We start from the raw sequence: 24,845 nt of genomic DNA, 5'->3' as shown, positions 1-24,845 counted from the left end.
GGCCCCCAGCGAGGCTGCACCTTGGGGTTGTGATGGTCACCCTGATGCTCCCGCCTGGCCCCTGGGAAGGCGTCTTCCCGGCCTCCCGGGCCTGTGTCCTGTGGGCGCCTCCCGGGCCTGTGTCCTGTGAGCGCCTCCCGGGCCTGTGTCCTGTGGGCGCCTCCCGGGCCTGTGTCCTGTGGGCGCCTCCCGGGCCTGTGTCCTGTGGGCACCTCCCGGGCCGGTCTCCCGCCGTCGGCAGCCAGGATCTGAGTCTGAAGACGTGGTACAGGTTCCTGCTGATTTGTCCTGGGCCCCCAGCGAGGCTGCACCTTGGGGTTGTGATGGTCACCCTGACGCTCCCGCCTGGCCCCTGGAAAGGCGTCTTCCCGGCCTCCCGGGCCTGTGTCCTGTGGGCGCCTCCCGGGCCTGTGTCCTGTGGGCGCCTCCCGGGCCTGTGTCCTGTGGGCGCCTCCCGGGCCTGTGTCCTGTGGGCGCCTCCCGGGCCTGTGTCCTGTGGGCGCCTCCCGGGCCGGTCTCCCGCCGTCGGCAGCCAGGATCTGAGTCTGAAGACGTGGTACAGGTTCCTGCTGATTTGTCCTGGGCCCCCAGCGAGGCTGCACCTTGGGGTTGTGATGGTCACCCTGATGCTCCCGCCTGGCCCCTGGGAAGGCGTCTTCCTGGCTTCCCGGGCCTGTGTCCTGTGAGCGCCTCCCGGGCCTGTGTCCTGTGGGCGCCTCCCGGGCCTGTGTCCTGTGGGCGCCTCCCGGGCCTGTGTCCTGTGGGCGCCTCCCGGGCCGGTCTCCCGCCGTCGGCAGCCAGGATCTGAGTCTGAAGACGTGGTACAGGTTCCTGCTGATTTGTCCTGGGCCCCCAGCGAGGCTGCACCTTGGGGTTGTGATGGTCACCCTGATGCTCCCGCCTGGCCCCTGGGAAGGCGTCTTCCTGGCTTCCCGGGCCTGTGTCCTGTGAGCGCCTCCCGGGCCTGTGTCCTGTGGGCGCCTCCCGGGCCTGTGTCCTGTGGGCGCCTCCCGGGCCTGTGTCCTGTGGGCGCCTCCCGGGCCGGTCTCCCGCCGTCGGCAGCCAGGATCTGAGTCTGAAGACGTGGTACAGGTTCCTGCTGACTTGTCTGAAGATTTATTTGACAGCGTTTCAGACAGGAGAGAGAGAGACAGATCTTCCACCCGGGGGTTCGCTTCCCAAACCGCCGCATCCCATATGGTGTGTATGGAGGTCTCATCCCAGGGCCGAGAGCCAGAAGGGCCCACATGGGACGCTGGCACTGCAGGCGGTGGCTTGACCTGCTGCGCCACAGGGCCGACCCCTCCCTATTTTTACTTTAAAAAATGACTTGGGTACCAGCAGTGTGGTGCTGCAGGTTAAGCTGGTGCCTGCTTTTCCAGTCCCGGCTGCTCCTCTTCCGATCCCGCTCTCTGCTGCGGCCTGGGAAAGCAGTGGGAGATGCCCAAGTCCCTGGGCCCCTGCAGCCGCGTGGGAGACCCGGAAAAGGCTCCTGGCTCCTGGCTTCGGATCAGTGCAGCTCCGACCCTTGTGGCCAACTGGGGAGTGAACCAGCGGATGGAAGACCTCTCTCTCTCTCTCTCTCTCTCTCTCTCTACCTATCCAGCAGCGTCACACAGAGAGGAGAGGTAGAGGTAGAGGTAGAGGTAGAGGTAGAGAGAGAGAGAGAGAGAGAGAGAGGTCTTCCATCCACTGGTTCACTCCCCAGATGGCTGCAACAGCCAGGGCTTGGCCAGGCTGAAGCCAGGAGCCCAGAACTCTGCCCGGGTCTCCCGGTGGCTGGCAGGGGTCCCAGTACTTGAAGCCCTGGTGGGACAGGAACCCAGGGCCCTGACGTGGGATGTGCGCATTGGAAGCAGCAGCGTAAGGACTGCTGACACAGCCACCCCAACAGTTTTTCAAATCCTTGTCTTTCACTCGGAATTCTTTTCCATTACATGTAATGCAGTCAATTATTTGTGTTTTGAATACAACAAAATACTTTGTTGGTATTTGCCTTATACTTCTCTGCCTACTTGGGGTTCCTTTCTTATACATTTTTGACTTATTAAAATATTTTTATTATTCTGCTTTTTAATGTGGTTGGCAGTTGGGTATTTCTTGCTTCAGGACAAATTAGCACAAACATAGCAACTCAGAGAGCCCTCATTTAGGGGCTGGCACTGTGTCGTAGTGGGCTGAGCCTCCGTCTGCAGCACCGACATCCTGTATGGCGCCGGTTCAAGTCCTGGCTGTTCCACTTCTGATCCAGCTCGCTGCATATGTGCCTTTTTTTAAAAATATATATATATTTATTTATTTGAAAGTCAGAGTTACACAGAGAGAGAAGGAGAGGCAGAGAGAGAGAGAGAGAGAGAGAGAGAGAGAGATCTTCCATCCTCTGGTTCACTCCCCAATTGACTGCAATGGCCAGAGCTGCGCCGATCCAAAGCCAGGAGCCAGGAGCTTCCTCTGGGTCTCCCACACGGGTGCAGGGCCCAAGCACTCGGGCCATCCTCCACTGCCCTCCCGGGTCACAGCAGAGAGCTGGATCAGAAGTGGAGCAGCTGGGACACGAATCAGTGCCCGTATAGGATGCTGGCACTGCAGGTGGCGGCTTTACCTGCTACACCACAGCGTAAAGTCGGTGTCCGGGGGGCACTGGTTATGCACAGGTCCCAGCCAGAGGGCCTGGGCTAGGCTGCTCCTGCCCACCAGGGAGGCAGCAGTGAGGGCTGGAGGCCCCTGCACCCCAGCGGAGGCCTGGCTGCTGCTGCCCTTCGGGGAGTGAGCCGTGGAGGGGCCTCTGTCTCTCTCTGCCTCTCAAATAGATTTTTTAAAATGGCGACGCGGCCAGGGCTGGGCGAGATGGAACCAGGAGCTCCCGGCGGGTCTCCCTGGAGATATCCCCGGCTGCTCAGCCGGTGCCAGCGCGGGTTCAGGGGTCCAGGGGCGTTGGGAGCCCCGCGCGCCAGGTCCGTTCTAGCTGGTGCGGGTCTCTCAGGTCCCAGGCGCAGCGTGCAGGCAGTGACCCCGGCAGCCTGGGCCTCGGCTCGACCACGGGGACTGCGGAGCGACCCGCCCTGGCCGGGCAGCTCCGCCCCAGCCCGGCGTGTGCCCCCCACCCCTCCCGGCCCCGGCCGGCGTTTTCAGGCCCAGCGGCTGGGCCTGGCCGGGCAGGAAGGCTGGAGCCTGGGGGTCAGCACAGCGGGGCCGTCCACACGCGCCCTCTCACCCCCAGAGCCCACCGCCGAGGACCGCGCGGCCAGGGTCATCCAGGGCGCCCTGCGGCAGCACCTGGCGAGGAGGGAGCTGGCCCGGCGCAAGCAGCAGCGCCAGGAGTACGAGGAGCGGATGGAGAAGCTGCAGAGGGAGGTGAGCGGGCCGGGGCCCCACTCCGGGGCAGGGGGCTGGGACGGTGGGCGGGACCCGGGGCTGGGGGCGGGGACCCAGGGCTGTGAGTGGTGGGCGGGGACCGGGGCTGGGGGCGGGGACTCCGGTCTGTGGGCGGGGACCTGGGGCCGGGGGCTGGGACGGTGGGCGGGACCCGGGGCTGGGGGCGGGGACCGGGGCTGGGGGCGGGGACTCCGGTCTGTGGGCGGGGACCTGGGGCTGGGGGCTGGAACGGTGGGAGGGACCTGGGGCTGGGGGCCGGGACCCAGGGCTGGGGACGGTGGGAGGGACTCGGGGCTGTGGGCGGGGACCCGGGGCTGTGGGCGGGACCGGGGCTGCGGGCGGGACCCCAGGCCTGGGCTCGGCCACCCGGGCGGTGCCCCGCAGGCCTTCGTTGCGGCGGTGCTGCGGGAGCAGGCGGCGGCTCGGCGGCGGCGCGAGCAGGAGGAAGCGGAGCAGCGCGAGCGGCGGGAGGAGCTGCAACGCCGCGGCCGCCTGCTGGACGCCGCCTTCGACGGGGACGTGGGGGAGATGCGCGCGGTGCTGGAGGAGGTGGGCGGGGCGCGCGGGCGGGCTGGGCGGTGCTGGAGGAGGTGGGCGGGGCGCGCGGGCGGGCGGGGCGGTGCTGGAGGAGGTGGGCGGGGCGGTGCTGGAGGAGGTGGGCGGGGCGGTGCTGGAGGAGGTGGGCGGGGCGGTGCTGGAGGAGGTGGGCGGGGCGCGCGGGCGGGCGGGGCGGTGCTGGAGGAGGTGGGCGGGGCGCGCGGGCGGGCGGAGCGGTGCTGGAGGAGGTGGGCGGGGCGGTGCTGGAGGAGGTGGGCGGGGCGCGCGGGCGGGGCGGTGCTGGAGGAGGTGGGCGGGGCGCTCAGGTGGGCGGGGCGCGCGGGCGGGCGGGGCGGTGTTGGAGGAGGTGGGCAGGGCGCGCGGGCGGTCGGAGCGGTGCTGGAGGAGGTGGGCGGGGCGGTGCTGGAGGAGGTGGGCGGGGCGCTCAGGTGGGCGGGGCGCGCGGGCGGGGCGGGGCTGGAGGAGGCGGGCGGGGCGCGCAGGTGAGAGCGGCCGCCGGCGCAGGTGGAGCAGCTGCTGACTCGCGAGGGCGTGGGCCACGACGAGGAGGGCGCGGCGCGGCGGCTGCAGCGGCGCGTGGCGCTCGTGGAGTGCGAGGACCGCCACGGGAACACGCCGCTGTCCGAGGCGGCCGCGGGCGGGCAGCCGCGGGCCATCCAGCTGCTGGCTGAGCTGGGCGCCAACCCCAACAGCAAGGTGCGTGCGGGGAGCCGGGCCGGGCCGCGCCGCCGGGGCCTTGCTCACGAGCCATTCCCGCAGGGCGCCTTCGGCCGGACGCCGCTGTACCGGGCGGCCTTCGGGGGGCACCTGGAGGCCGTGCAGCTGCTGCTGAGGCTCGGAGCAGACCCGCGGGTGCACGCGGACGACGGCAGCACCCCCGAGCAGGTGCGGGGCCCCCTGACCCTCGTCTCCTTTGAGCCGCCTGAGAGCCCGGTTCTCCACGAACTCCCAAGCCCGTCTGGGCCCGCTCGGGCTGGCACGCGGGGAGGACGGAGGCCGGGGCCCCACAGAGCAGCGAGCCTTGTCCTGCCTGGCAGGCTCTCGTGAAGTCGGCCCGAGTGGGGCACGGGGTGGGGAGCCGGGAGCCCAGGACACTTAGGACACGCGGGAGAAGACCCCAGTCACAAACCCCGCTAGGCTGGGCCTCATCAGTGGCCAAACTTCCCCGCAAAAGAAAGTGATTTTTAACCCCGGCTTGACTTACTGGAAAGGGGGAGGGACACCGAGAGGGGAGGTGGCGACGTCTGTGCACTGGCTCCCGCCCGGGGGCTGTAAGGGCCCCAAGTGCTTGCCGTCCCCATGTGGGAGACCTGGAGTGAGGCTCCGGCTCCTGGCCTCTAGCTGGCCCAGCCTGGGTGCTGAGGACGTCTGGGGAGGGGACTCGGGGGACGACCTCTCTCTCTCGCTCGCTCTCTGCCCTTCAAATAAGATGAAGATGTGTTCGTTTAAATAACTGGCCTGGGACCAGCGCTGTAGAGCCGCAGGGGAAGCCCCTGCCTGCGGCGCCGGCATCCCATTTGAGTGCCAGTTGGAGTCCCGGCTGCTCCTCTTCCAGTCCAGCTCTCTGCTGTGGCCTGGGAAAGCAGTGGAGGATGGCCCGAGTGCTTGGCCCCTGCACCCCATGGGAGACCCCGATGGAGCTCCTGGCTTCAGCCTGGCCCCGCCCTGGCCACTGTGGCCGCTGGCGGGGTGAACCACTGGATGGAAGATCTCTCTTTCTCTGCCTTTCAAATAAGTAAATCTTTAAATCAATACCACGATAAGAAGCACAGAAGCCAAGCCACGGGCAAGAGAAAGGCCGGCAGGTGACAGATCTGAGGCTGTGCGGGCCACCCCACCGCCAAGGGGGCTGCAGAGGCTGTAATGGCAGCAGACGAACACAGGAGGGGGCTGCTGAGCCAGGCTCACGCCTGGCCTGGGACACTGGCTCCCTGCCGCCCCCCCCCCCGGGGGGGGGCCCACTGCTCTGGGAAGGCTGGGGCAGCAGCAGTGGTGCTGTGCGGCCCTGCGTCACTCCTGGGCACTTACCCCAGGAAGACGAAGCCATGTGCACAAGACGTGTCACAGGCACCCACGGCAGCTCGTCTGGGCGCAGCCTGGCGCCTTCCCCGGGGGCCGGCTCGGCGGCAGAGCCGATCAGACCCAAGACGTGTTAGGCTGACCACGGAGCAGCAGGAGCTCTCCAGAAACACGGAGGGGAGATGTCAGGAACCCTCAGGGCCCAGGCGGAACCAGGAGCAGCGGCGACGTGGGACCCGCGTCTGGGCACGGGGGCTGGGCCACCTGCCACACTGGCGTCCCGAGAGCTGCTGGCCTGTGCTTGGGCCCCTGCGCCTACATGGGAGACCAGATGGAGCTCCAGGCTCCTCAGCCCGGCCCAGGCCCGGCCACGGCAGCCGTTTGGTGAGCACTGGATGAAGATTGACCCATCTCCAACCCTGCCTTTCAGATAAATAAAATCAATCTTAAAGAGGATACAGACATCAGGCAAAAAAAAAAATCACAAATGACCCCAAGAAGCCAGATGTAAACGGAGAGGCCCCGTGACTCCCAGCTCCGCAGGCTGAGCGCTGGGCTGGGCTCCGTGCCGGGGCCCCGGGCAGAGCTGGGCAGTGCCCGGAGGCCAGGGACAGACACTCCAGAGCCACGCAGATGGGGGAGGGTGCTGGGCTGAGCCCCGGCAGCTCCCACGCGGGGACCTGGCCACCCGGGGGCCTCCGTCTGCTCTGGCCCGGCCTAACCTCAAAACCCAAGGGCTAAAGCTTTCCCAGGCACGTAACCCGGAACAAATGCAGGAGCACCCATGTCCAGCAAGGCAGAGGCACGTGTGCAAGGTGCAGGAGTGGCCAGAGACACATCTTCCATGCACTGGTTCCTGCTCCCATGGCCGCAACAGCTGGGCTGGGCCAGAGCTCCATCCAGGCCTCCCACGTGGGTGCACGGCCATCACTGTGGCCTCCCAGGTGCGCCGCAGGGAGCCCGGGCGCCTGCCCCCGGACATCTTTGTTTTCTTTGGTAGAATGGAACTCCCAGCACAGGAAACGTGCGGCTGGGTGGCCTGGCCGAGGAGACCCTGGGAGCTGGGTCCGGGCCCCAGCAGGCGTCCCCTTGGAGGGAGTGTTGAGACCCTCTGCTCCCCTCCCCCCAGCACCAGGCCGGGGCCGGGCTCTGGTGTCCTGTGTGTGGGCCTGGTGTGGGCGACCTCGGAGAGTCAGCCTCCCCTGACTGCTGGCCCTGCTGGCTGCCACAGCTGCGGGGGCGGGGTGGGGGCAGCTCTGGATTCCGGCCGTGGGCAGGGGCCTGGGGGAGGTGAACCCCTGGAGGCCCTGCCATGGCAGCTGGTGGCTGCACGGACGGACTAGGGCCGGGGGACCCTAAGGTCTCAGCTTTGGGGCCGCTGCGTGGGGGCCCTGCGGCGGCGTGCGCGCCCCCGAGGCGGGGGAGGCATGGGACCAAGCACCCCGGCCACACGGGCGCGCTGTCTGCAGGTGGCCTCTCTGGAGGCCGTGGCCGGCGTGCTGCGCTCCTGGGATCTGAGCCTCACGGAAGCCATGCTGCAGAACATGGAAGCCGAGCACCAGCGCCGGGCGCGCGAGACCCAGACGCAGCAGCAGGCGGAGGCCACGCGGTGCGGGCACGCTCGGGCGGGGGCGCGGTGCCCACGGGGAGCCCTGTGACCCTGCCTGTCCCTCCCCCCAGCATGGCCCGCCAGCTGCAGCGGCTGGCCCAGGAGCAGCAGCGCTGTCACAAGGAGGTGAGCGGGCGGCGGCCCCCGGGGAGGGGCGCGGCGGGGAGGGGCGGCGGGGCTCACGGGGCGCCCCCAGCTGCAGCAGGCCTACTGCGAACTCGGCCGGAGGATCGCCGAGCACGACGCGTGCGAACGCCGGCGCGCGGCCAGCACGGAGCCCTGGGCACAGGTGCGCCCCCGGGGAGCCGGTCCCTCCCGGGGTGGGGGGGCGCGGCTTTGGCCTGGCTGCTCCGAGCCGAGCCGGCCGTGGCGCCCCCTCCAGGCCGTCAAGGACGCCGAGGCGCGCGTGGACAGGCTGCGGCAGCAGGCTCAGGAGGCCGAGGAGACGCTGGCCCTGGCCAGGCTGGAGCTTCGGGAGCAGGCCCAGGAGGGTGGGCGGGTCAGCCCTGGCCGCGGGGAGGCGAGGCGAGGCCCGGGGCGGGCTTGGCGCGGGCGCCGTTAGCTGTCCCCGACCCCCCCAGACGAGGCCGCGGCGCCCGGGCTGCGGTGCCAGGTCACCGAGCTGCACGACGTGCTGCTGAAAGACGTGGGCGACCGCATCCGCGCCGATGGCCGGTCAGTGCTGCGGGGCCGGGGGCTGGTGAGCCCGCGAGGACAGCGCCGCTGAGCCGGTCGTCGCCCCCAGGTGGCCTCTCGTCATCGACCCCTCGGGCCAGGCGGCCACCTTCCTGCGCTACCAGGACACCAACTACCTGGACACGGTGAACCCTGAGCACCTGCGCCCGGAGAGGGTCCGCCTGGCGCTGTTGGGGGCGCTCAGGTGAGGCGCGGGGCCGGGCGGGGCGCGGCGCCCGGGGTGGGGGGGCGGCCCTGCCCACCACCCTGCCCGGCCCCGCAGGTACGGGAAGCCGCTGGTCTTCGACCTGCGCGAGCTGGACCTGTTTGCGGCCGTACTGCGGCAGCTGGACGCGGTGCAGCCGGGCCTGGCGCAGGCGCTGCTGAGCCGCGGGCTGCTGCAGCAGGAGCGCTACCTGTCGCTGCGGCGCCCCGCCGACGGCCCCGAGTACGACCCCGCGCGCTTCCAGGAGGCGCGCCTGCACCGCTTCCGCCTCCTCTTCGTCACGCGCGCCCGCTGGCCGCCGGCCGAGCAGCTGCAGGCGCTGCTCCCGGTGCGCGTGCAGCCGCCCCGGGGCCTCGACCGCGCCCGAGCCCCGCCAGCCCCGCCCTGCAGAGCGGCCGACGGACGCGCGGGGGCTAAAACGTAGTCAACTTTATTCTCCTTAAACCACAAAATAGAGTCTTTGGTTGTACAAACGTCACTAGTTACAGTGTGGCCGGGCGCGGCGCGCGCCCCTACGAAGGCACGGGGCCTAGGCCCCGGCGCCCCGGCCGCAGCGGGCGGCGGCCACCGCACGGCGTCGTGTCGTCGGCGCCGGCCGGGGCCCTGCCCAGCAGCACCAGGGCCACCTCTCCGTCCTCCTCCTGCGGGCTGGGGCTGGGGCTGGGGCTGGGGCACGGCTCCAGGCAGCTCAGCTCCTCCAGGCCGGGCGACTGCGGGGGAGAGGGCGGTCAGGGCAGCGCGGGAGCTGCGGGAAGCCGCCGGCACGCGCGGGGGCGGCGCGCAGGGAGCCAAGCCGGGCGAGCGCGCGCGCGGGGCTGCGGGGCGGGGCGCGCCGCGCGGCCGCGGTACCTGGAGCGCATAGACAGGTCTGGAAGAAGGCAGGGCTGCGAACGCCCTGTAGTCAAACTTCTTTCCAGACAGGGGCTGGAGAGGACAGCGCGAGGGGGGAGAGGCAGAGAGAGTACGCGCAGGAGGCGAGGGCCGCGGGGCGGGGGCCGCACCCCCACCCCCAGGCCGGAGCGGCGCGGGCGAGGGTGGCGGCTGCGGGCTCCTCACCAGACGTCCGGGGGCCGTGCTGCGCTGGGGGCCGAGGTCTGCGGGCGAGAGGCGGGCGTTGGGAGCCGTCCCCGCGGCGGGCCGGGCCCCCGGCTCCCCCACCCCCGGGCACACGGACCTTCCGGTGGGGTGGGAGACGGTGTGGGCGCGGGGGACGGGGCCTCGGCCAGCCGCTCCAGGGGCCCCCGCTTGCCGCGGCCGTCCTGGGACCGGCTGAGGACCATCTGTGCGCGCAGGGCGTCCTGCTCCAGCGACTTCATCCTGGCCGCCCGCCACAGCGCCCGCTTCTCCGCCTCCAGGGCGCGGCGCTCGGCCGGGGACAGGGCGCGCTCGGGCGCCGGCGGTTCCCCCAGCTCCGGGCTCTGCATGCGCAGCCGCTCCTGCTGGCGGCGCTCGGCTTTGGCTGTCCGCACTGGGGCGCCGCTGCCTCCCAGGGCAGCGGGGCTGGTCGGGCTGGGCCTGCCAGAGGGGATGGGGTGCGGTGAGGGCGCGGGGCGCGTGCGGGCCTCGAGCCCTCCGGCCGGGGACAGGCGGGAGGTCCTCACCCTCCAGTGGGGCCCGGGCCGGCCCAGGGGGGTTCGTCTTCCGGCTCCGGCTCCTCCTCCTCCTCCGGGGCCTCGGCGTCCAGGGCGAGCCCCGCAGCGGCCTCCGTGGCCGCGGCCTCCTCCCGCAGCATCTGCGCTCTCTTCCGCTGCAGCTTGCGGGCTGGCGGGGGCGGGGCTGTCAGACCGGGCGGGGCCAGCCCAGACCCCCGCCCCGCCCCGCCCCCGCCTCACCTTCCTCCTCCTGCATCTTCCGCAGGTCGTCGGCCCCCACCAGGGACACGCGCTTGGGGGGGCCTTCAGCCTGGGGCAGGCGCACCTCCAGCTCGAAGTATTTCTGCCGCTCGCGGAAAGACAGCTGCTCGGGCGAGGCCCAGGTCCCGGGCGCGGGGGGCTGCGGGAGCCAGAGCACGGCCTTGGAGCCGGCACGCCGGCACGCCCGCCCCCCCCCCCCCCCGCCGGGGGGCCGCGCAGGGGAAGGGCTCCCGGCATACCTGGGCGGGGCCGTCCGCGGGCGGGTGCGGGCTGGGCACCGCGGCGAAGGCCCTGTAGGCTTGCTTCACGTTGGCAGGCAGCTCGTCGGGGGAGGGGGGCTGCGCGGGGTCGGTTTTAACTGTGGGGGGGGCAGCTGTCCCAGCCGCAGCCACCTCCCCGCCGCCAGCTGTCCCTGCCAACTGCCTCTGACCCCACCCGCCACCCTGCCACCCCCACGCCAAGTGGGACGGGGCACTCACAGAGCTGGGACTGCTGCCCCTCTGGGCTGCGGAGCCCCTGGGCCAGGCCCGAGCCAACGGCTGGATGACCCCCGGCTCAGTCTGCGGAGGGCAGTGCGAAGGAGACAGGAAGAGGCGGGAGGCGGCTGGGGGCAGTGCTGAGCCAGCAGAGGGGAGGGCGTGGGCAGCCAGGGCCACCCCCCCCCCAGCTCTGGCCAGGAAGGTGTCCACCGGCCTTGTCCTCAGACAGGCAGCGGGGAGCAGGGCCCAGTCTCCCAACACTACCTCCCCAGGAGCCGCACCCAGTGGGCCCCGGGACTGGGGACACTCACCTGCTGGCTGCTGGGAGAGCAGGCGGCCTCGGCCATCTTCCCTCCCGTCGTGCTGGACAGTACCTGCAGGGGCGAGGGGCAGTGTGTGGTGAGGGCCGGGTGGCACCGAAGCCGCCCCTCAGGCGCCAGCTGACCGTCCCCAAACGGACTGGGTGACCAGAAAGGGCTCAGGCCAAAGGCGGGGTCTGGGGTCCTGACTCGGCTCAGGAGGTCGGAGGCCCAGGCAGAGGGAGCCAGGACGAGATGTGTGTCGGGAAACAGCTGCTGCCCCGCGCCTGCGCCAGCTGCCTAGGAGGGGGCTGTCTGCAGGGCCTCCTGGCTCAGCCGCCTCCCCCTGCACCGAGGTGACCCACACCGGTCACCCAAGCTTTGCCTGTCCTGGCCGGAGATGCCAGCCACCCCCCACAGCCCCGGGGCACTCCCACTCCCGCAGGGTCCCCCGGTGGTGGCCAGCTGGGCGAGCCTCAGGGAAGGCTATTTATGCCTCTTGGGGGAGGAGAGCCCCCACACCCAGCCCAGCTGCCGGAGCCAGCCCCGCCCCTGCCTCGGCCTCCCCCCAGGCCCCTCGCAGCTGCTCCTCTGCCCATAGAGGCTGGGCCCGGGCCCCATGTCCACGGCTGCTGGGTGAGGACGCGGGCAGGGGCCCTGTCCAGGCACCGGTCCTGGCGGTGGGGGCCTGGGGCCCGGCAGACCACTACCCCATGGGCCGTGCCCCAACAGATGGGCCAGCGCAGAGCCAGGGCCCGTGTGGGGCAGGAGGGAGGGGACACTCACGGCGGCCTGCGAGGCCTCGGGCCCCCATGGCGGGCTGGGCGCAGGCAGCTCCTTCTCCTGCACAGAGCACACAGGGTTGGCACCGGCAGCCGCAGGGCCCGGCCCCCAGCTGCCGCAGCAGGCGTCCTGACCTTGCCCTCGGGGCTCAGCTCCCGGTCGATGGACGAGATGCTCTCCAGGCTGTTCCGGTGGCCCATGCCGGCCGCAAAGGGGTTGGCAATGACCCCTGGGGACACCTGAGGACGGAGGGCCGAGGTGGGCATGGCGGCCGCCGGGTCCCACCTCCAGAGCAGACTCGGGACTGGGCCTTCAGCGGGACAGGACACTGCACCGCAGTCCCCCGCCGTGCAGGCTGGACCACGTCTGCGGCATGGGCCCCAAGGGAAGGCCTGCCCAGCTGCCCACTGCCCGGCGAGAGGCAGGACGGCGGCCGGGAGGACCAGGGACCACGCCCACCCCACAGGGCAGGCTCAGCGGGGCTGGGGCAGCACCTGTCCTCACCATGCACGGGCACTGGTGTTGTCTTTTTCAAAGACGTGTTTGTGTATTTGAAAGGCAGAGAGGGGGAGAGAGAGCTCGCATCAGCTGGTTCACTCAGGCCTGGGCCAGGTTATAGCCAGGAGCCACACAGCCCCCCGGGGTACTAGCCAGGCGCCGCGGACGGCTTTCGTGGCCGGGCACGAGCCAGGCCCAGCAGGGGCACGAGCAGCGTGGGCTGGAGCAGTCGGCCACGTGTCCTTGCTAAGAAGGCACACGCTCGGCCCAGCAGTGGACACCCACGGCCCCCAGCAGGGGGTGGGGTCGAGCCTCAGATCCACTTTTTTTTTTTTTTTGACAGGCAGAATTAGTGAGAGATAGAGACAGAGAGAAAGGCCTTCCTTCCATTGGTTCACCCCCCCAAATGGCTGCTACAGCCGGCGCTGCGCCCATCCGAAGCCAGGAGCCAGGTGCTTCTCCTGCTCTCCCATGGGGTGCAGGGCCCAAGCACTTAGGCCATCCTCCACTGCACTCCCGGGCCACAGCAGAGAGCTGGCCTGGAAGAGGGGCAACTGGGACAGAATCCGGTGCCCCAACTGGGACTAGAACCCGGGGTGCCGGCGCCGCAGGCGGAGGATTAGCCTGTTGAGCCACAGTGCCAGCAAGATCTACTTCTGATTCCAGCTTCCTGCAGGTGTGCACCCTGGGAGGCAGCAGGCCGAGGCTGGGTCCCAGCCACCCACACGGAAGACCAGGACTGACCCCTGGCCCTGACCCGGCCGCTGTGGGCAGAGGGACTGACCCTGCAGATGGATGACCTCTGCCTTTCAAAACAAGTGAAAATACAGACAGGATCGAGATGATGGAGAAGGGCCGGCCAAGCGACTCCATGTGCCCACGCTGAAGGCGGGGTACAGACAGGATCGAGATGATGGAGAAGGGCCGGCCAAGCGACTCCATGTGCCCACGCTGAAGGCGGGGTACAGACAGGATCGAGATGATGGAGAAGGGCCGGCCAAGCGACTCCATGTGCCCACGCTGAAGGCGGGGTACAGACAGGATCGAGATGATGGAGAAGGGCCGGCCAAGCGACTCCATGTGCCCACGCTGAAGGCGGGGTACAGACAGGATCGAGATGATGGAGAAGGGCCGGCCAAGCGACTCCATGTGCCCACGCTGAAGGCGGGGTACAGACAGGATCGAGATGATGGAGAAGGGCCGGCCAAGCGACTCCATGTGCCCACGCTGAAGGCGGGATACAGACAGGATCGAGATGATGGAGAAGGGCCGGCCAAGCGACTCCATGTGCCCACGCTGAAGGCGGGATACAGACAGGATCGAGATGATGGAGAAGGGCTGGCCAAGTGACTCCATGTGCCCACGCTGAAGGCGGGATACAGACAGGATCGAGATGATGGAGAAGGGCCGGCCAAGCGACTCCATGTGCCCACGCTGAAGGCGGGGTACAGACAGGATCGAGATGATGGAGAAGGGCCGGCCAAGTGACTCCATGTGCCCACGCTGAAGGCGGGATACAGACAGGATCGAGATGATGGATAAGGGCACGGCCAAGCGACTCCATGTGCCCACACTGAAGGCGGGGGAGTCCCGCGGAGCAGACGAGACGGGGCTGAAGGTCTGTGGCATTGGCAGGCCACAGCCGAGGCGGCACAGCACGCCGTAGGGACGGACAAGCGGGCAGCCGAGCAGAGAGAGCAAAGAGCACCAGGAACGCGAGCCGACAGCTCAAACCCCAGCACGGCAGGGGCGAGTGGCAGGAAGCATACCGTGCTGGCTCCCCTGCAGCTCTGGCCACCACGAGGCCCCTAGGCCCCGCCCCTGGCCAGCAGCAGTGCACACACCCAGGCCGGACCTCCGGACACCTAGCAGTGCCCGTGCTCCCAGAAGCGGCCACTTCCACGACCAGGTTGGGGTGCTCAGCAAAGCTGGGTCCCGGTCCAGCCCCTCCCGGGGGCCAGAATGAGGCAGCAGGAATACGGCACGCCTGGTGACGGGGACCAGCTGTCACGGAGCCAGAACCCGGCGGAGGGGCCGTCACAGGGGCACTGTGGGCTAAGCCTCTGCCTGTGGCCCCAGCATCCCACATGGGCGCCGGTCCGAGTCCTGGCTGCTCCTTCCAATCCAGCTCCCTAATGGCTGGGGAGGCAGAAGATGGCCAAGGGCTTAGGCCCCTGCACCCACGTGGGAGAGCTGGAGGAAGCTCCTGGCTCCTGGCTTTGGCCTGGCCCAGCCCCGGCCATTGTGGCCATTTGGGGAGTGAGCCAGCAGAGAGAAGATCGTCTCTCCTCTCTCTCCCCCTCCGCCCCCTCTGTAACTGCCTTTCCAATACATAAATCTTTTAAAAAGTCTACTTTATGCATCTGCTCATATTTATCCAAAGGGGACAAGCAGCAGCCCGTCAGGGGAGGCAGAGCGAGGCAGGTTCCTCGCGGGCAACGCCGTCATGCTGACCCCAGGAGTGCGTGACGGCCCCTCACAGCTGTGCGTGGCAGAGGGCACGACGGGGACCCACAATGTCCCTCCGTGCTCGGCGCGGGTGCCAGGGACGGGCCAGCGCCGCCCCTGCGGTCGTTAAGGAGCCAAAGAGGAAGGCTGAGTGGACGCGAGGACACGGCATAGCACCCAGAAGGCTGAGACCGTCACGGCGAGCCGCTCGGAGAAGCCCGAGACAGCCACGGGGCGGCCAAGGCCACACCGCCCCGATGCGGGGCCAGGCGGGGCAGGGCCGTGGCACGTGACGGCCAGGTAAACACTCGTCAGGATAGAGAAGACCCCCGTCTCGGGCTGGGCGTGTGGCACAGCCGGCACGGGGGACGCCGGCGCCCCGTTTCAGAACACCTGGTTCGACTCCCAGCTGCTCCGTTTCTGATCCAGCTCGGACCCTGCACCACGTGGGAGACCCAGAGGAAGCTCCTGGCTCTGGCCTGGCCCAGCCCCGGCTGGTGTGGCCATCTGGGGAGTGAACCAGCGGACGGAGCCCCCCACTTTGAGTAAACGAACAAACCTAGTGGAGCCGGCCCCTTCCGCTGGAGACGCCGCAGAGCGGAACAAGCCGTGCGGGAGGAAAGCCGCCCTTCTCGTCCCGGCAAAGCCACCAAGGCCGAGGACACCACACACCGAGAGGGCGCTGTCGCCTGGCCCGGGGCCCACGGCGCCCGTAGTCAGCCCGGTCCAGAAACAAAGCCTGGACGCAGGCGTGCAGAGCCCCGAGCACCCATGGCTCCTGGCCCCGGGACCACGTAACGTGGCCAGAGGGAAGGCCTCCCTAGTGCCGGAGCCAGGGCCAAGGCTCCACTCGCGGGCAGCGTGGAGGCAGACAAGGCGAGTGTGAGAGGCGGGCGCACCCCAAGTTCACGAGACCTGCACACACCCGAGGCTCTGGGTCCCCCTGGTCCAGGCCCATCAGAAACGCGAGGGCAGCTCCCGGCGCCGGTCCCCTGCCTGTGGGAGCCCCGCCCACACCAGAGCACGGACATGCCCAGCCAGGCATGGGCACAGCAGCGCCTGCTCCCCAAGGGGCCAGACCCCGTAAAGAGCCAGAACGTGGAGCTGTGGGGACCGGACGTTCTGAACACACGCCTGGGGGCAGGGCGGCAGGCCAGGCCCCTCCCGCACCCCCTGGACGGCGGGGGGGCGAGGGCCAGCCTGTGGCCCGAGTGCAGGGCACTGCGTGGTGCATGGAGCCTTAGCAAGCAGAACACAGCCCCTGTGCTCCGACAGTGAGGCCCCAGGTGTCTCTGGCTGGTGTCCAGCAGTCACCCGCCAGGACCCACGAGAGCCAGCTGAGGTGGACACACCACCGCAGAGCCGCTGTGAGGAGGGGAAGCCGTGCACGGCCACGTGCCCTGGGACCAGTGAGCTCCCTGAGGCAGCTCCGGGCGGGCTGCCGCCGCCCCTCCTCCCCGGGGCCCCTCTCGCCCCCCTGGCTCAGCTAATGCTCTAGGCTTGTGTGAGGGGTCAGCCGACACCAGGAGGAGTGAGCTGCTGGCCGAGGGCTGCTGGGAGGACGCGCTGGGGGAGCAGGAGGCAGCCCCTCGCACACTTGCGCCCAAGTCCCCAGAGCTTGAGGCTGTGGGGACAGCACTGACCTCCAGGGCCGCGGCGGAGCTGGCGTGGAAGCCGTCACAGACGAGCACGGTGAGGGTGTCCCCCACGCCTCGCAGCAGCTGCACGGCCTCGGCGTGCGTCAGGCCCAGCAGGCTCTGCTGGTCCACCTCCAGCAGCCGCAGCCCTACACACAGCCGCCCGTCGCGTCCGGCCGCCCCCGTGGGGCTCACCTGCGGGGAGACCAACATGGGAGGCCTGGCGCCGGCAGGGGCACGGTGGGGGGGCTCAGGGGGGTGCTCAGGGCTGGCCGGAGCTCAGGGGAGCACTGAGGTCCTGGCCGGGGCACGGGGTGGGGGCTCGGGCAGGCCAGGGCATGGGGGCGGGGGGCTCGGGCCGGCCGGGCCTCACCTTGGATATGAAGATGCCCTCGTCCGTGGGGTCACAGGGGTTGCCCGCGTGGCCCTTGGCGCCCCCGCGGATGCTGATGCCCAGCTTCTCCCCGGGGGCCTTGTGGATGCACAGCTCCCGCATGCCGGGCGGCGGCGGGTCCCTGCGCACCAGCAGGCACAGCTCCAGGCAGGGCCGCAGCAGCGCGCTCACCGCCTCCTGATGCGTGGCTTCCCGCACGTCCTGGCCGTTCACCGCCAAGATGCGGTCCCCGACCCGCAGGCCACTGCGCGCAGCCAGGCCCCGCGGGAGCACCTGTGGGGGGACGGCCTCGTCCGCTGGGCTGGGCTGCGCCAGCCACCCCCCACGCCCACTGTGGGTCCCGCCTACCCTGAACCCTACCTTGGAGATGAACACGCCAGGCTCCTGGACGCCAAACGGGTGGCTCGAGTGGTCAGAGCCCCCTACGATGCTGAGCCCCAGCGGGCCCCCGGCTCGTGGAAGGCGGACCTCCTGGGGACACGGGGGGCCTTGGTAAGGGCGCGGGGAGGGGGCCTCCACGGGGCTGCATCCAAGCCTGAGGGGTCGGAACTCAGGGCCCACGCCCCCGGGACGCACGGCTCACCTCCACGGGGTACGGTCCTTCCAGCAGGCTCGGGGCCAGCCTTGGCTGCCCAAGCTCCCCAGGGGTGGCCGTGGGGGTGGGAGGCAGGGGGCCCCCAGCCTCCCGCTCCAGCAGCAGGGCAATGGTGGGGGAGGCGGCGGTCAGCAGGGAGACCGCGTGGTCGTGCCTGGCCTCCGTCATGTCCACTCCGTTGATCTGCGTGATGGCACTGGGGTCACGTGGGCCCCCAAGGGGACAGGACGAGGGGCACCGACTGGGCTGCCCCCAGCCTTCCCAGGCGCCCCACTCACCGAGAGGACGCGGTCACCGACCTGCAGGGTGCCCGCGCGCTGGGCAGCACCCCCCTCGGCGATGCGGGAGATGAAGATGCCCTGTGGGGAGCAGGGGGCCTCATGAGGCGGCTCGGACACCAGCGCAGCGCCTGCCCCACCCGTGGCTCCGCCGGGAGCCTCACCCCATCGCCGGCGCGGTACGGCGTGGAGCCCTTGCCCCCGGCGATGCTGAAGCCCAGCCCCTTCTGGCTGCGGACCAGGCAGGCCGCATGGCGCTGGCGCAGGGTCCCGGCGGCCTCCCGCGAGCCCCCGCGCCGCCGCTCCCGGGGGCTGTAGTCGTCCTCCGGCCGCAGGGGCGTGACGGTCACCGCGTTCTCGGGCTCCACCATGCACTCCCGCCACACCCGCATCTGCACGGTGGTGCCCGCCCCCCGCAGTGCCTCCACGGCCTCGTGGTGCTCGGCGTCCTGCAGGGCCACGCCGTTCACCTGCGGGGGTGGGGACAGAGCCACTGCAGCCACGGCTGGGTGCGCCGAGGCCCTAGCCCCCCTCCTGGACGGTCCCTGCCAGCGGCCCTGGAAGACACGGCGAGCTCCAGGGCAAAGCCGGGAGGCAGCCGGGCCGGGTCCCCACACCGCCCAGCTCTGTCCCCACCTGCTTCCCCGCACAAAGGCCCGAGGTCTCTCCTGAGCTGCTGGGCGCCCACGTGCTCAGGGCGGGGCTCCGGGCGCCCACGCGGGAACCAAACCCCTACACCTGCTCGGGCCTGACCCCCTCCAAGCCAGCCCTGGGGCTGCCGTGCCCCACACCACCCACCCAGACAGTCGCGGGCCCAAGTCTCTCCGTCCACGGCTCACCTCGAGGAGCTTGTCGCCCACTCGGACTCCGGCCCTGGCCGCGGGCCCCTCCTCAGACACCCGTGAGATGAAGATGCCCTGTGGGACAGGTAGGTGGGTGCTCGCCCGCCTTCCTCACCCCGGCCCCGGCCGCTGAGGAGGGCCTGCAGGGGACCAGGCCGGCCGCGGGGCGCTCGGCTCTGAGCTTGCTGCGGGCCTGGGCGCACCGCCTCCCCCGGCCAGCACCTCTGGCCACACGGCAGCGGGGGGCGGGCCGGCTCACCTCGTCGTCTCCCTTGTAGGGAGTGGAGCCCTTGCCCCCCGCGATGCTGATGCCCAGGCCCCCGGTCTGCCGCACGATGGTGAGAGTGAGCTGCAAGCAGAGGGCCGGCTCAGGGGGCGGCAGGAGCCCCTCGGAACCCCGGGGTGCGCGAGGGCGAGGCGAGAGCCCGCAGCCCAGGAGGCGAGGCCAGCGGAGCGGGGTACAGACCTCCTCCTCCTCAATGCGGGCGGGCTCTATCAGCAGGTTATTGGCCTGGTCGAACGACACGCCCTGTCAGGACGGCACCAGCAAGGCAGAGCGGGTCAGCCACCGCCAGGGCCACCACCACCTCACCCGGCCCCAGCCGCGAGCGCGCACCAAGCCCCACAGCCCAGGCCGGCCCCGCCCCGAGTGACACTCCAGGACTCCCAGCTGTGGGCTCAGGGGAGGGGGTCTAGGGTCCCCGCTGGGCAGCACCAGCACAGGGAGGATCCTGGAGTGTGGCCCTCGGGGTCGGGGAGAGCGGGCCCCCGGCCCACAGCCCGTGACAGGGTCAGGCAGATGCTGCGTGTGTCCCGAGGTCTGCGCCGGCGCGAGCCCTGGGAACGGGCTGGGGCCGGGACCCACCTTCACAGAGGGCACGCAGGGCCCCGCCTCCTCCTTGTCCTCCTCCTCCTCCTCCTCCTCCTCGCTGGCGGCCCCGCCCTCCTCCTCTGCTTCGGCCTCCTCCTCCTCCTCCTCCTCCTCCTCGGCCCCGTTCTCCTCTTCCTCCTCCTCCTCCTCCTCCTCCCCCTGGGCCCGAGGAGCCCGGGGCGCGTGGGGGCCGTTGTGCCAGTCCCCAGGCAAGGCGGGGCCCTGGCCGTCCGGCTGTGCCCCCCGCAGCAGGGCCACCACGGCCTCCGGCTGGGGCAGCTTGCAGATCTTGAAGTGCTTCTTGTAGTGGGGCGTGTCTTTGCGGATGAGCCGCTGCCGCCCGCCCGGCAGGGGCCAGGGCGCCTCCAGCTGCCCCTCCGGGCTGTCGGCGCCCTCGGCCGGCAGCAGCGTGTCCTCGGCGAAGTGTACTGTGGGCTGTGTGGGCAGCAGGGTGAGGGGCGCCTGGCCTGGCCCCACCCCCGGGCGGCAGTGTGACGGGCAGCCCGCAGGAGACACGCCCCCTCGGCTGGGGCCCCGCCCTCACCTCTTCGTACTCCTCCTCCAGGTCCTCCTGGGGGCTCGGGCCCTGCACGGTCGGCGGGTCCCCGGACTCTCCTGCGGAGGCCGTGCTGGCGGCCGCGCCGGAGTCCTCACTACGCCCTGACTCGCTGCTCAACCTCTTCTCCTGCGGGGGGCAGGGCGGGCGTGGGGATTGGCCTCCCGCACCGGGGTCCGCCCATGCCCCTCCCACACCGGGGTCCACCCCATGCCCCTCCCGCACCAGGGTCCACCCCACACCCCCTCCCGCACTGGGGTCCACCCCATGCCCCTCCTGCACCGGGGTGCACCCCAAAGCCCCTCCCACACCGGGGTCCACCCCACACCCCCTCCTGCACCGGGGTCCACCCCACACCCCTCCCGCACCGGGGTCCACCCCATGCCCCTCCTGCACCGGGGTGCACCCCAAAGCCCCTCCCACACCGGGGTCCACCCCACACCCCCTCCTGCACCAGGGTCCACCCCATGCCTCCTCCTGCACCCGGGGCCCACCCCACACCCTCTGTACACCGCACCCTTGCCCTGCAGGCCCCTTGCCCCCGCAGCGTGGTGCCAGCTGCTGCCCCTCCCACCTCTTCCGGGGGCTCAGGCCGGCAGGGCGCCTCGGCCCGGCGCTCCTCCATGCCCCTCTTCATCACCTTCAGCTCGCTGGGGTGGGGCGTGGCCCGGCGCTGCAGGCCCTGCAGGAGGACGGGGTGAGGGAGGGAGGCAGGGCGGCGGGCAGGTGGCGGGGCGGGCGCGCGGTGTCCGGGGCGCCCCCCCCCCCGTACCCGCTTTTCAGCAGCGGCCTCCTCGGCGTCCTCGCCGCCCGCGGGGCTGTCCAGGAACTGGATGACGCTGGCACGGCTCGGGGGGACGTCGCTCCAGCTCTCGGAGGGGCTGCCCTGCTGCCCGGGGTCCTCTGAGGGAGGCAGGGGTCAGGTCCCCGGCTCCCCCCGAGGCCATGCCCGCGCCGGGCGGAGGCCGGGCCCCCGGCGACCTACCGAGGCCGGGCAGCGGCTGCTGCGGGAGCAGGTAGCAGGTGAGCACCTTCTCGCCGGTCTGGGCGTCGTCCTCGGTCTGGAAGCGCAGCATGGGCTGTGCCTGGTTCTCGGCCAGCCACAGGGCCTTGAGGTTGAGGTGGGTGAGCGCCAGCGGCAGACTCCGCAGCCTGGGGGCGGCAGGCACAGTTAGCGGCCGGTGGGGCGGGGCGGGGCGGGGCGGGGCGGGCGGCACCCACCGGTTCCCGGCCACGTCCAGCACGTGCAGCTCGGCAGTGTGGGCCAGCTCGGGCGGCAGGGCGGCCAGGCGGTTGTCCCTCAGGGAGAGGACGCTGAGTGCCACGCAGCCCCCGATCTCAGGTGGCAGCGCCTCCAGGTGGTTCCGGTCCACGTTGAGGTTGGTCAGCTTGGTCAGCCTCCCCAGAGAGCGGGGCAGAGCCTGGGGGGACAAGGGAGGCCAGCGGTTGCAGGAGCCGAGGGGGCGGAGAGCCCCTCAGGGCAGACGAAGGAGGACAGAGAGCCCAGCCCCTGCCCACGGCCAGCAGGCAGAGACCCACCACCACCGCGGGGCCGGCGCTGCGCAGTGGGCAAGCTGCTACCCTCGGCTCGAGCGCCAGCTCCGTGCCGGCTGCTCTGTCTCCACCCAGCTCCCTGCTATGGCCTGGGAGAGCAGTGGACGATGGCCCGAGGGCTTGGGCCCCGGCACCTGCATGGGAGACCCAGATGGAGCACCTGGCTTCAGCCTGGCCAGACCCTGGCCATGATAGCCACTTGGGGAGTGAACCAGCAGACAGAAGCCCTGCATTCCCACCTCCCCGTCACTCTTCCGGATAAACCTCTGAAACCAGGACAAAACCGCCTACTGCCGACACCCAGCCAGGCTGCCTGCAACCCAGGACCTGAAGGGCTCCCAGCTCCACCCTCCCCAAGGCCCCGCAGACCCAGAGCTCCCTGTCCCCCACAGGGTCGCCCTCTGTCCCCACGGCCTGGCCACTCCCTGTTCTGCACAGGAGGTGCCTCCCCCTTTCCTGGGGCCACAGGAGATGAGACCACAGCGTGGCAGAGGCCCCAGTCTGCTCTGCCCCTCGCCCCTGCCCCCTCATTCCTGCCTTCCTCCCACCCCTACTGTGTGGCCCCCACCCCTGCCCCAAGGCCCCCACCCCTGTCCCAGCCAGGGAAGCTTCCTCTTCAGATCCTAACGCCTCCCTCCCTTGCAGCTCGAGCCAAGCCAGCTCAGCCTGCCACGTGGGCCCACACCGGGGTGCCGAGCACCCCACAGTTCCCAGCCTCGAAAGCAACGCCCTGGGAGCAGCAGCCGGCCGGGCCCGGCACCGGGCCTACCGTTAGGAGGTTCTCGGTGAGGATCAGCTCGGACAGGTTCTCGCAGTCTCCGATGGCCTCGGTCACTTCGCACAGCCGGTTCTGGTCCACCTTCAGGATGGACAGCTGCTTCAGCTGGCCTGGCGTGAGGGGGATGGAGAGGGGGCTGGGGGGGGGCCGAGGCCAACCCTGGGCACCCACCCCACTGTGCGAGACACACGAGACCCCCACTCCTCCGAGGGCTGCCGAGGGCCACGGACCCGCTCCCAAGATGCCTGGGTCCCCGTCCTGCTTGCCCAACCCAAGACTGGCCTGACCACGCCTCCTCGGAGGGCACGCGCCAGGCTGTGCAGGACCTATACCGGATCTGGGCGTAGGTTCTCCTCGGGCCCTCCCTGCTACCAGGGCGAGGCCCAGCCCTCCCCCCAGCGCCACCCGGGCCGGCACTGACCGATGCCGTCCGGAAGCCGTTGCAGCAGGTTCTGGGAGAGCAGCAGGTCGGTGAGCAGCGCCAGGCCCCCCAGCTCCACAGGCAGCTCCTCCAGCCGGTTCTCCGACACGTCCAGGCACACCAGGCGCCGCAGGTTCCCCAGCTCCTGGGGGGGGGCGCCGGTTAGAGAGCAGGCAGAGAGGCGGGGCGCGGGGTGCCGCCCTCACTCACCGGGGGCAGCGCCGACAGCTGGTTCCGGTCCAGCCACAGCTCCCGCAAGTTGGGCAGCGCCCCTAGTGTGTCCGGCTGCGGGAAGAGACCGGAGGGGAGGAGAGGAAGGCTCGGGCCCGCCCCCCGGCTCCGCCCCTGCCCCCCAGGGCCCCTCCTCAGGCCCCGCCCGCACCAGCACTTCCAGGTCGTTGCCTCCCAGATCCAGCTGCTCCAGCTTGACCAGGAAAGACAGCGACCTGCGGGGGAGACGCAGCTGAGCGCGCTGCCCGCCGGGCCGGCCCCGCCCAGCCCGGGGCGGCTCACTCACGCCGGCAGGGACTTCAGCAGGTTCTCCCGGAGCTCCAGGGTCACCAGGTTGGCCAGGCTGCGCGAGAAGCCAGGGGCGGGAGTGAGGAGGGTGAGGCAGGCAGAGGCGGGCCCCCGGGGGCGGCCACTCACCTGCCCACGTCCCCGGGCAGCGCCTGCAGGGACACGTCATTCAGCGCCAGGTGAGCCAGGCTGCGCAGCTGCGTGAAGCCCTCGGGGAGCCTAGGGGGGCGCAGGGCCTCAGACGCAGGGCGCGGGTCGCCAGCCGCCCCGGCCCCTGCCCGCCGCCCGCCCCGCGGCCCACCTGGACAGGGGGTTCCCGCTGAAGTCGGCGATCTCCAGGGCCTTGCAGAACTTGATGCTCTCGGGGATCTCGGGGATGTCTGCGAGAGGCCCCGACAGTTGCCCCGGCTCCGCCCCGCCCCCTGCCCCGGCCGCGCCCGCCCCCGCCGCCCCCGGCCCCACCGTTGCGGGACACGTCCAGCTCCACCAGCTGCATGAAGTTGGCCACCTCAGGGGGCAGCCGCTGGATCTCGTTGTCGCTCAGGCCCAGCTTGCGCAGGTTCAGCAGCCGGAAGAAGGGCTGTGGGCAGGGGGTGTGGCTGGGGGATGGGCTCTGGACGCGGGGGAGGAGAGCGCCCACAGGCCCGCCCACAGACTCCTCCGGGGCTGCGCCACGCCTCCCACCAGCTCAGAGCTGCCTGCTGCCCACTGGACGGCCCGTCCCCCACCTCCGTGCGCGTGGGGACCCCAGCCTGGAGACCAGCCCTCGGGGGTCCTCTGTGACCCTCAAGCCACACCTCAGCAGATCCACGCTGAGAACCGGGCAGAGGCCACACACGCACGCACACGCACGCGCGGGCCCGCAGGGGGACCCCGGGCGCGCACAGACGCCCGAGGAGGCAGGGCTGTCACGCCAGGCTCCCCGGCACAGCCACACCCTCAGTGGCACCAGTCCCCGGCGCTCAGCACCCAGCCCCTGGGAAGGAAATCCCTCATAACCTGCTTCCTCCGGCTCCGCCGGAGCGGCCCGGGAGAGGGAAAACAAGCCGACCGGAAGAACGGGAGCGCCCGGCCGGGCCCTCGGGAGGGCCCCCGGGCCGTCCCCGCGCCGGGGGGGGCAGCGGCGGCGCCCCCGGCCAGGCCTCCCGCCGCCTCGCCCGCGGCGCAGGCACCTGCCGCCACCGGCCGGCGCAGGTGCGGGCTCACCTTGGGCAGCTCGCGCAGCTGGTTGGCGTCGAGCAGCAGCTCCTCCAGGCTGCGGCTGTAGCGGTAGATCTCCTCGGGCACGGCCTGCAGCGAGCAGTGCCGCTTGTCCACCGACTCCACGTGCCGGTTGCAGCGCCACAGCGGGATGCACTTGAGCATGGTGCGGGCTCGGCGGCGCGCGGCGGGCTCGGCGCGGGGGGCGGGGCCCGGCCCGCATGGGCGCCGGGCGGGGGGCGGGCCGGCGCTGGGGTCCGGCCGGGGCGGCTCTGGGCCCGGCCGGCGCTCCCGGCTCTCGGGCCGCGGGGCCGGCGCGGAGGCGGCCGGGACTCGACTCTCAGGCGGCCAGGGAGCGCCGGCGGCTCCGCATCCCGC

At 71.0% G+C, this 24,845-nt stretch overlaps 2 protein-coding genes across 5 annotated transcripts; one reads left to right on the top strand and one right to left on the bottom strand.

Annotated features, from left to right (window-relative positions):
* Nucleotides 1-32: 32 nt before the first annotated feature.
* Nucleotides 33-8,886, top strand: IQANK1 (IQ motif and ankyrin repeat containing 1). The gene is made up of 13 exons (XM_062189399.1): nucleotides 33-682; nucleotides 798-947; nucleotides 3,075-3,354; nucleotides 3,760-3,924; nucleotides 4,438-4,629; nucleotides 4,693-4,818; nucleotides 7,422-7,561; nucleotides 7,633-7,687; nucleotides 7,758-7,850; nucleotides 7,944-8,052; nucleotides 8,143-8,236; nucleotides 8,307-8,441; nucleotides 8,520-8,886. Exons 1-13 carry the CDS (start codon nucleotides 33-35, stop codon nucleotides 8,884-8,886), a joined length of 2,556 nt encoding a protein of 851 aa, XP_062045383.1.
* SCRIB (scribble planar cell polarity protein) lies at nucleotides 8,877-24,663 on the bottom strand. Of its 4 annotated transcripts, none has more exons than XM_062187906.1 (35): nucleotides 24,474-24,663; nucleotides 23,730-23,847; nucleotides 23,569-23,647; nucleotides 23,397-23,486; nucleotides 23,266-23,322; nucleotides 23,131-23,194; nucleotides 22,959-23,033; nucleotides 22,749-22,893; nucleotides 22,319-22,437; nucleotides 21,217-21,416; nucleotides 20,981-21,147; nucleotides 20,768-20,898; nucleotides 20,570-20,677; nucleotides 19,984-20,124; nucleotides 19,434-19,874; nucleotides 19,035-19,097; nucleotides 18,828-18,917; nucleotides 18,566-18,643; nucleotides 17,891-18,196; nucleotides 17,727-17,807; nucleotides 17,437-17,631; nucleotides 17,214-17,324; nucleotides 16,833-17,126; nucleotides 16,466-16,654; nucleotides 12,011-12,115; nucleotides 11,880-11,936; nucleotides 11,106-11,168; nucleotides 10,795-10,875; nucleotides 10,555-10,653; nucleotides 10,295-10,454; nucleotides 10,064-10,223; nucleotides 9,637-9,977; nucleotides 9,519-9,556; nucleotides 9,312-9,386; nucleotides 8,877-9,172 (listed from the first exon to the last, which is right to left on the bottom strand). In XM_062187906.1, the coding sequence occupies exons 1-35, from the start codon at nucleotides 24,630-24,632 to the stop codon at nucleotides 8,975-8,977; spliced, it is 4,878 nt and encodes a 1,625-aa protein (XP_062043890.1). In that variant the 5' UTR covers nucleotides 24,633-24,663; the 3' UTR covers nucleotides 8,877-8,974. The 4 variants fall into 4 exon arrangements, with proteins under 4 accessions (XP_062043890.1, XP_062043891.1, XP_062043892.1 ...); XM_062187907.1 differs by having other exon boundaries at nucleotides 17,748-17,807; XM_062187908.1 differs by lacking the exon at nucleotides 9,312-9,386.
* Between the last annotated feature and the right edge of the window lie 182 nt (nucleotides 24,664-24,845).

The sequence above is a fragment of the Lepus europaeus genome, chromosome 4 (assembly GCF_033115175.1).
Source record: "Lepus europaeus isolate LE1 chromosome 4, mLepTim1.pri, whole genome shotgun sequence".
Classification (NCBI taxonomy): domain Eukaryota; kingdom Metazoa; phylum Chordata; class Mammalia; order Lagomorpha; family Leporidae; genus Lepus; species Lepus europaeus.
This window is presented reverse-complemented; position numbering and strand designations above follow the sequence as displayed.

What these genes read in the sequence shown, in the direction of transcription:
- SCRIB (XM_062187906.1), bottom strand. Translation starts at nt 24,632, where the DNA reads ATGCTCAAGTGCATCCCGCTGTGGCGCTGCAACCGGCACGTGGAGTCG. An exon ending in CCTACAAGGGAGACGACGAG is followed by an intron (nt 18,644 to 18,827) that starts GTGAGCCGGCCC and finishes CCTGTCCCACAG; the next exon opens with GGCATCTTCATCTCACGGGT. An exon ending in GGCCCGGGCCCCACTGGAGG is followed by an intron (nt 9,978 to 10,063) that starts GTGAGGACCTCC and finishes CCCCTCTGGCAG; the next exon opens with GCCCAGCCCGACCAGCCCCG.
- IQANK1 (XM_062189399.1), top strand. Translation starts at nt 33, where the DNA reads ATGGTCACCCTGATGCTCCCGCCTGGCCCCTGGGAAGGCGTCTTCCCG. An exon ending in TGCGCGCGGTGCTGGAGGAG is followed by an intron (nt 3,925 to 4,437) that starts GTGGGCGGGGCG and finishes CCGCCGGCGCAG; the next exon opens with GTGGAGCAGCTGCTGACTCG. An exon ending in TCGGGAGCAGGCCCAGGAGG is followed by an intron (nt 8,053 to 8,142) that starts GTGGGCGGGTCA and finishes CGACCCCCCCAG; the next exon opens with ACGAGGCCGCGGCGCCCGGG.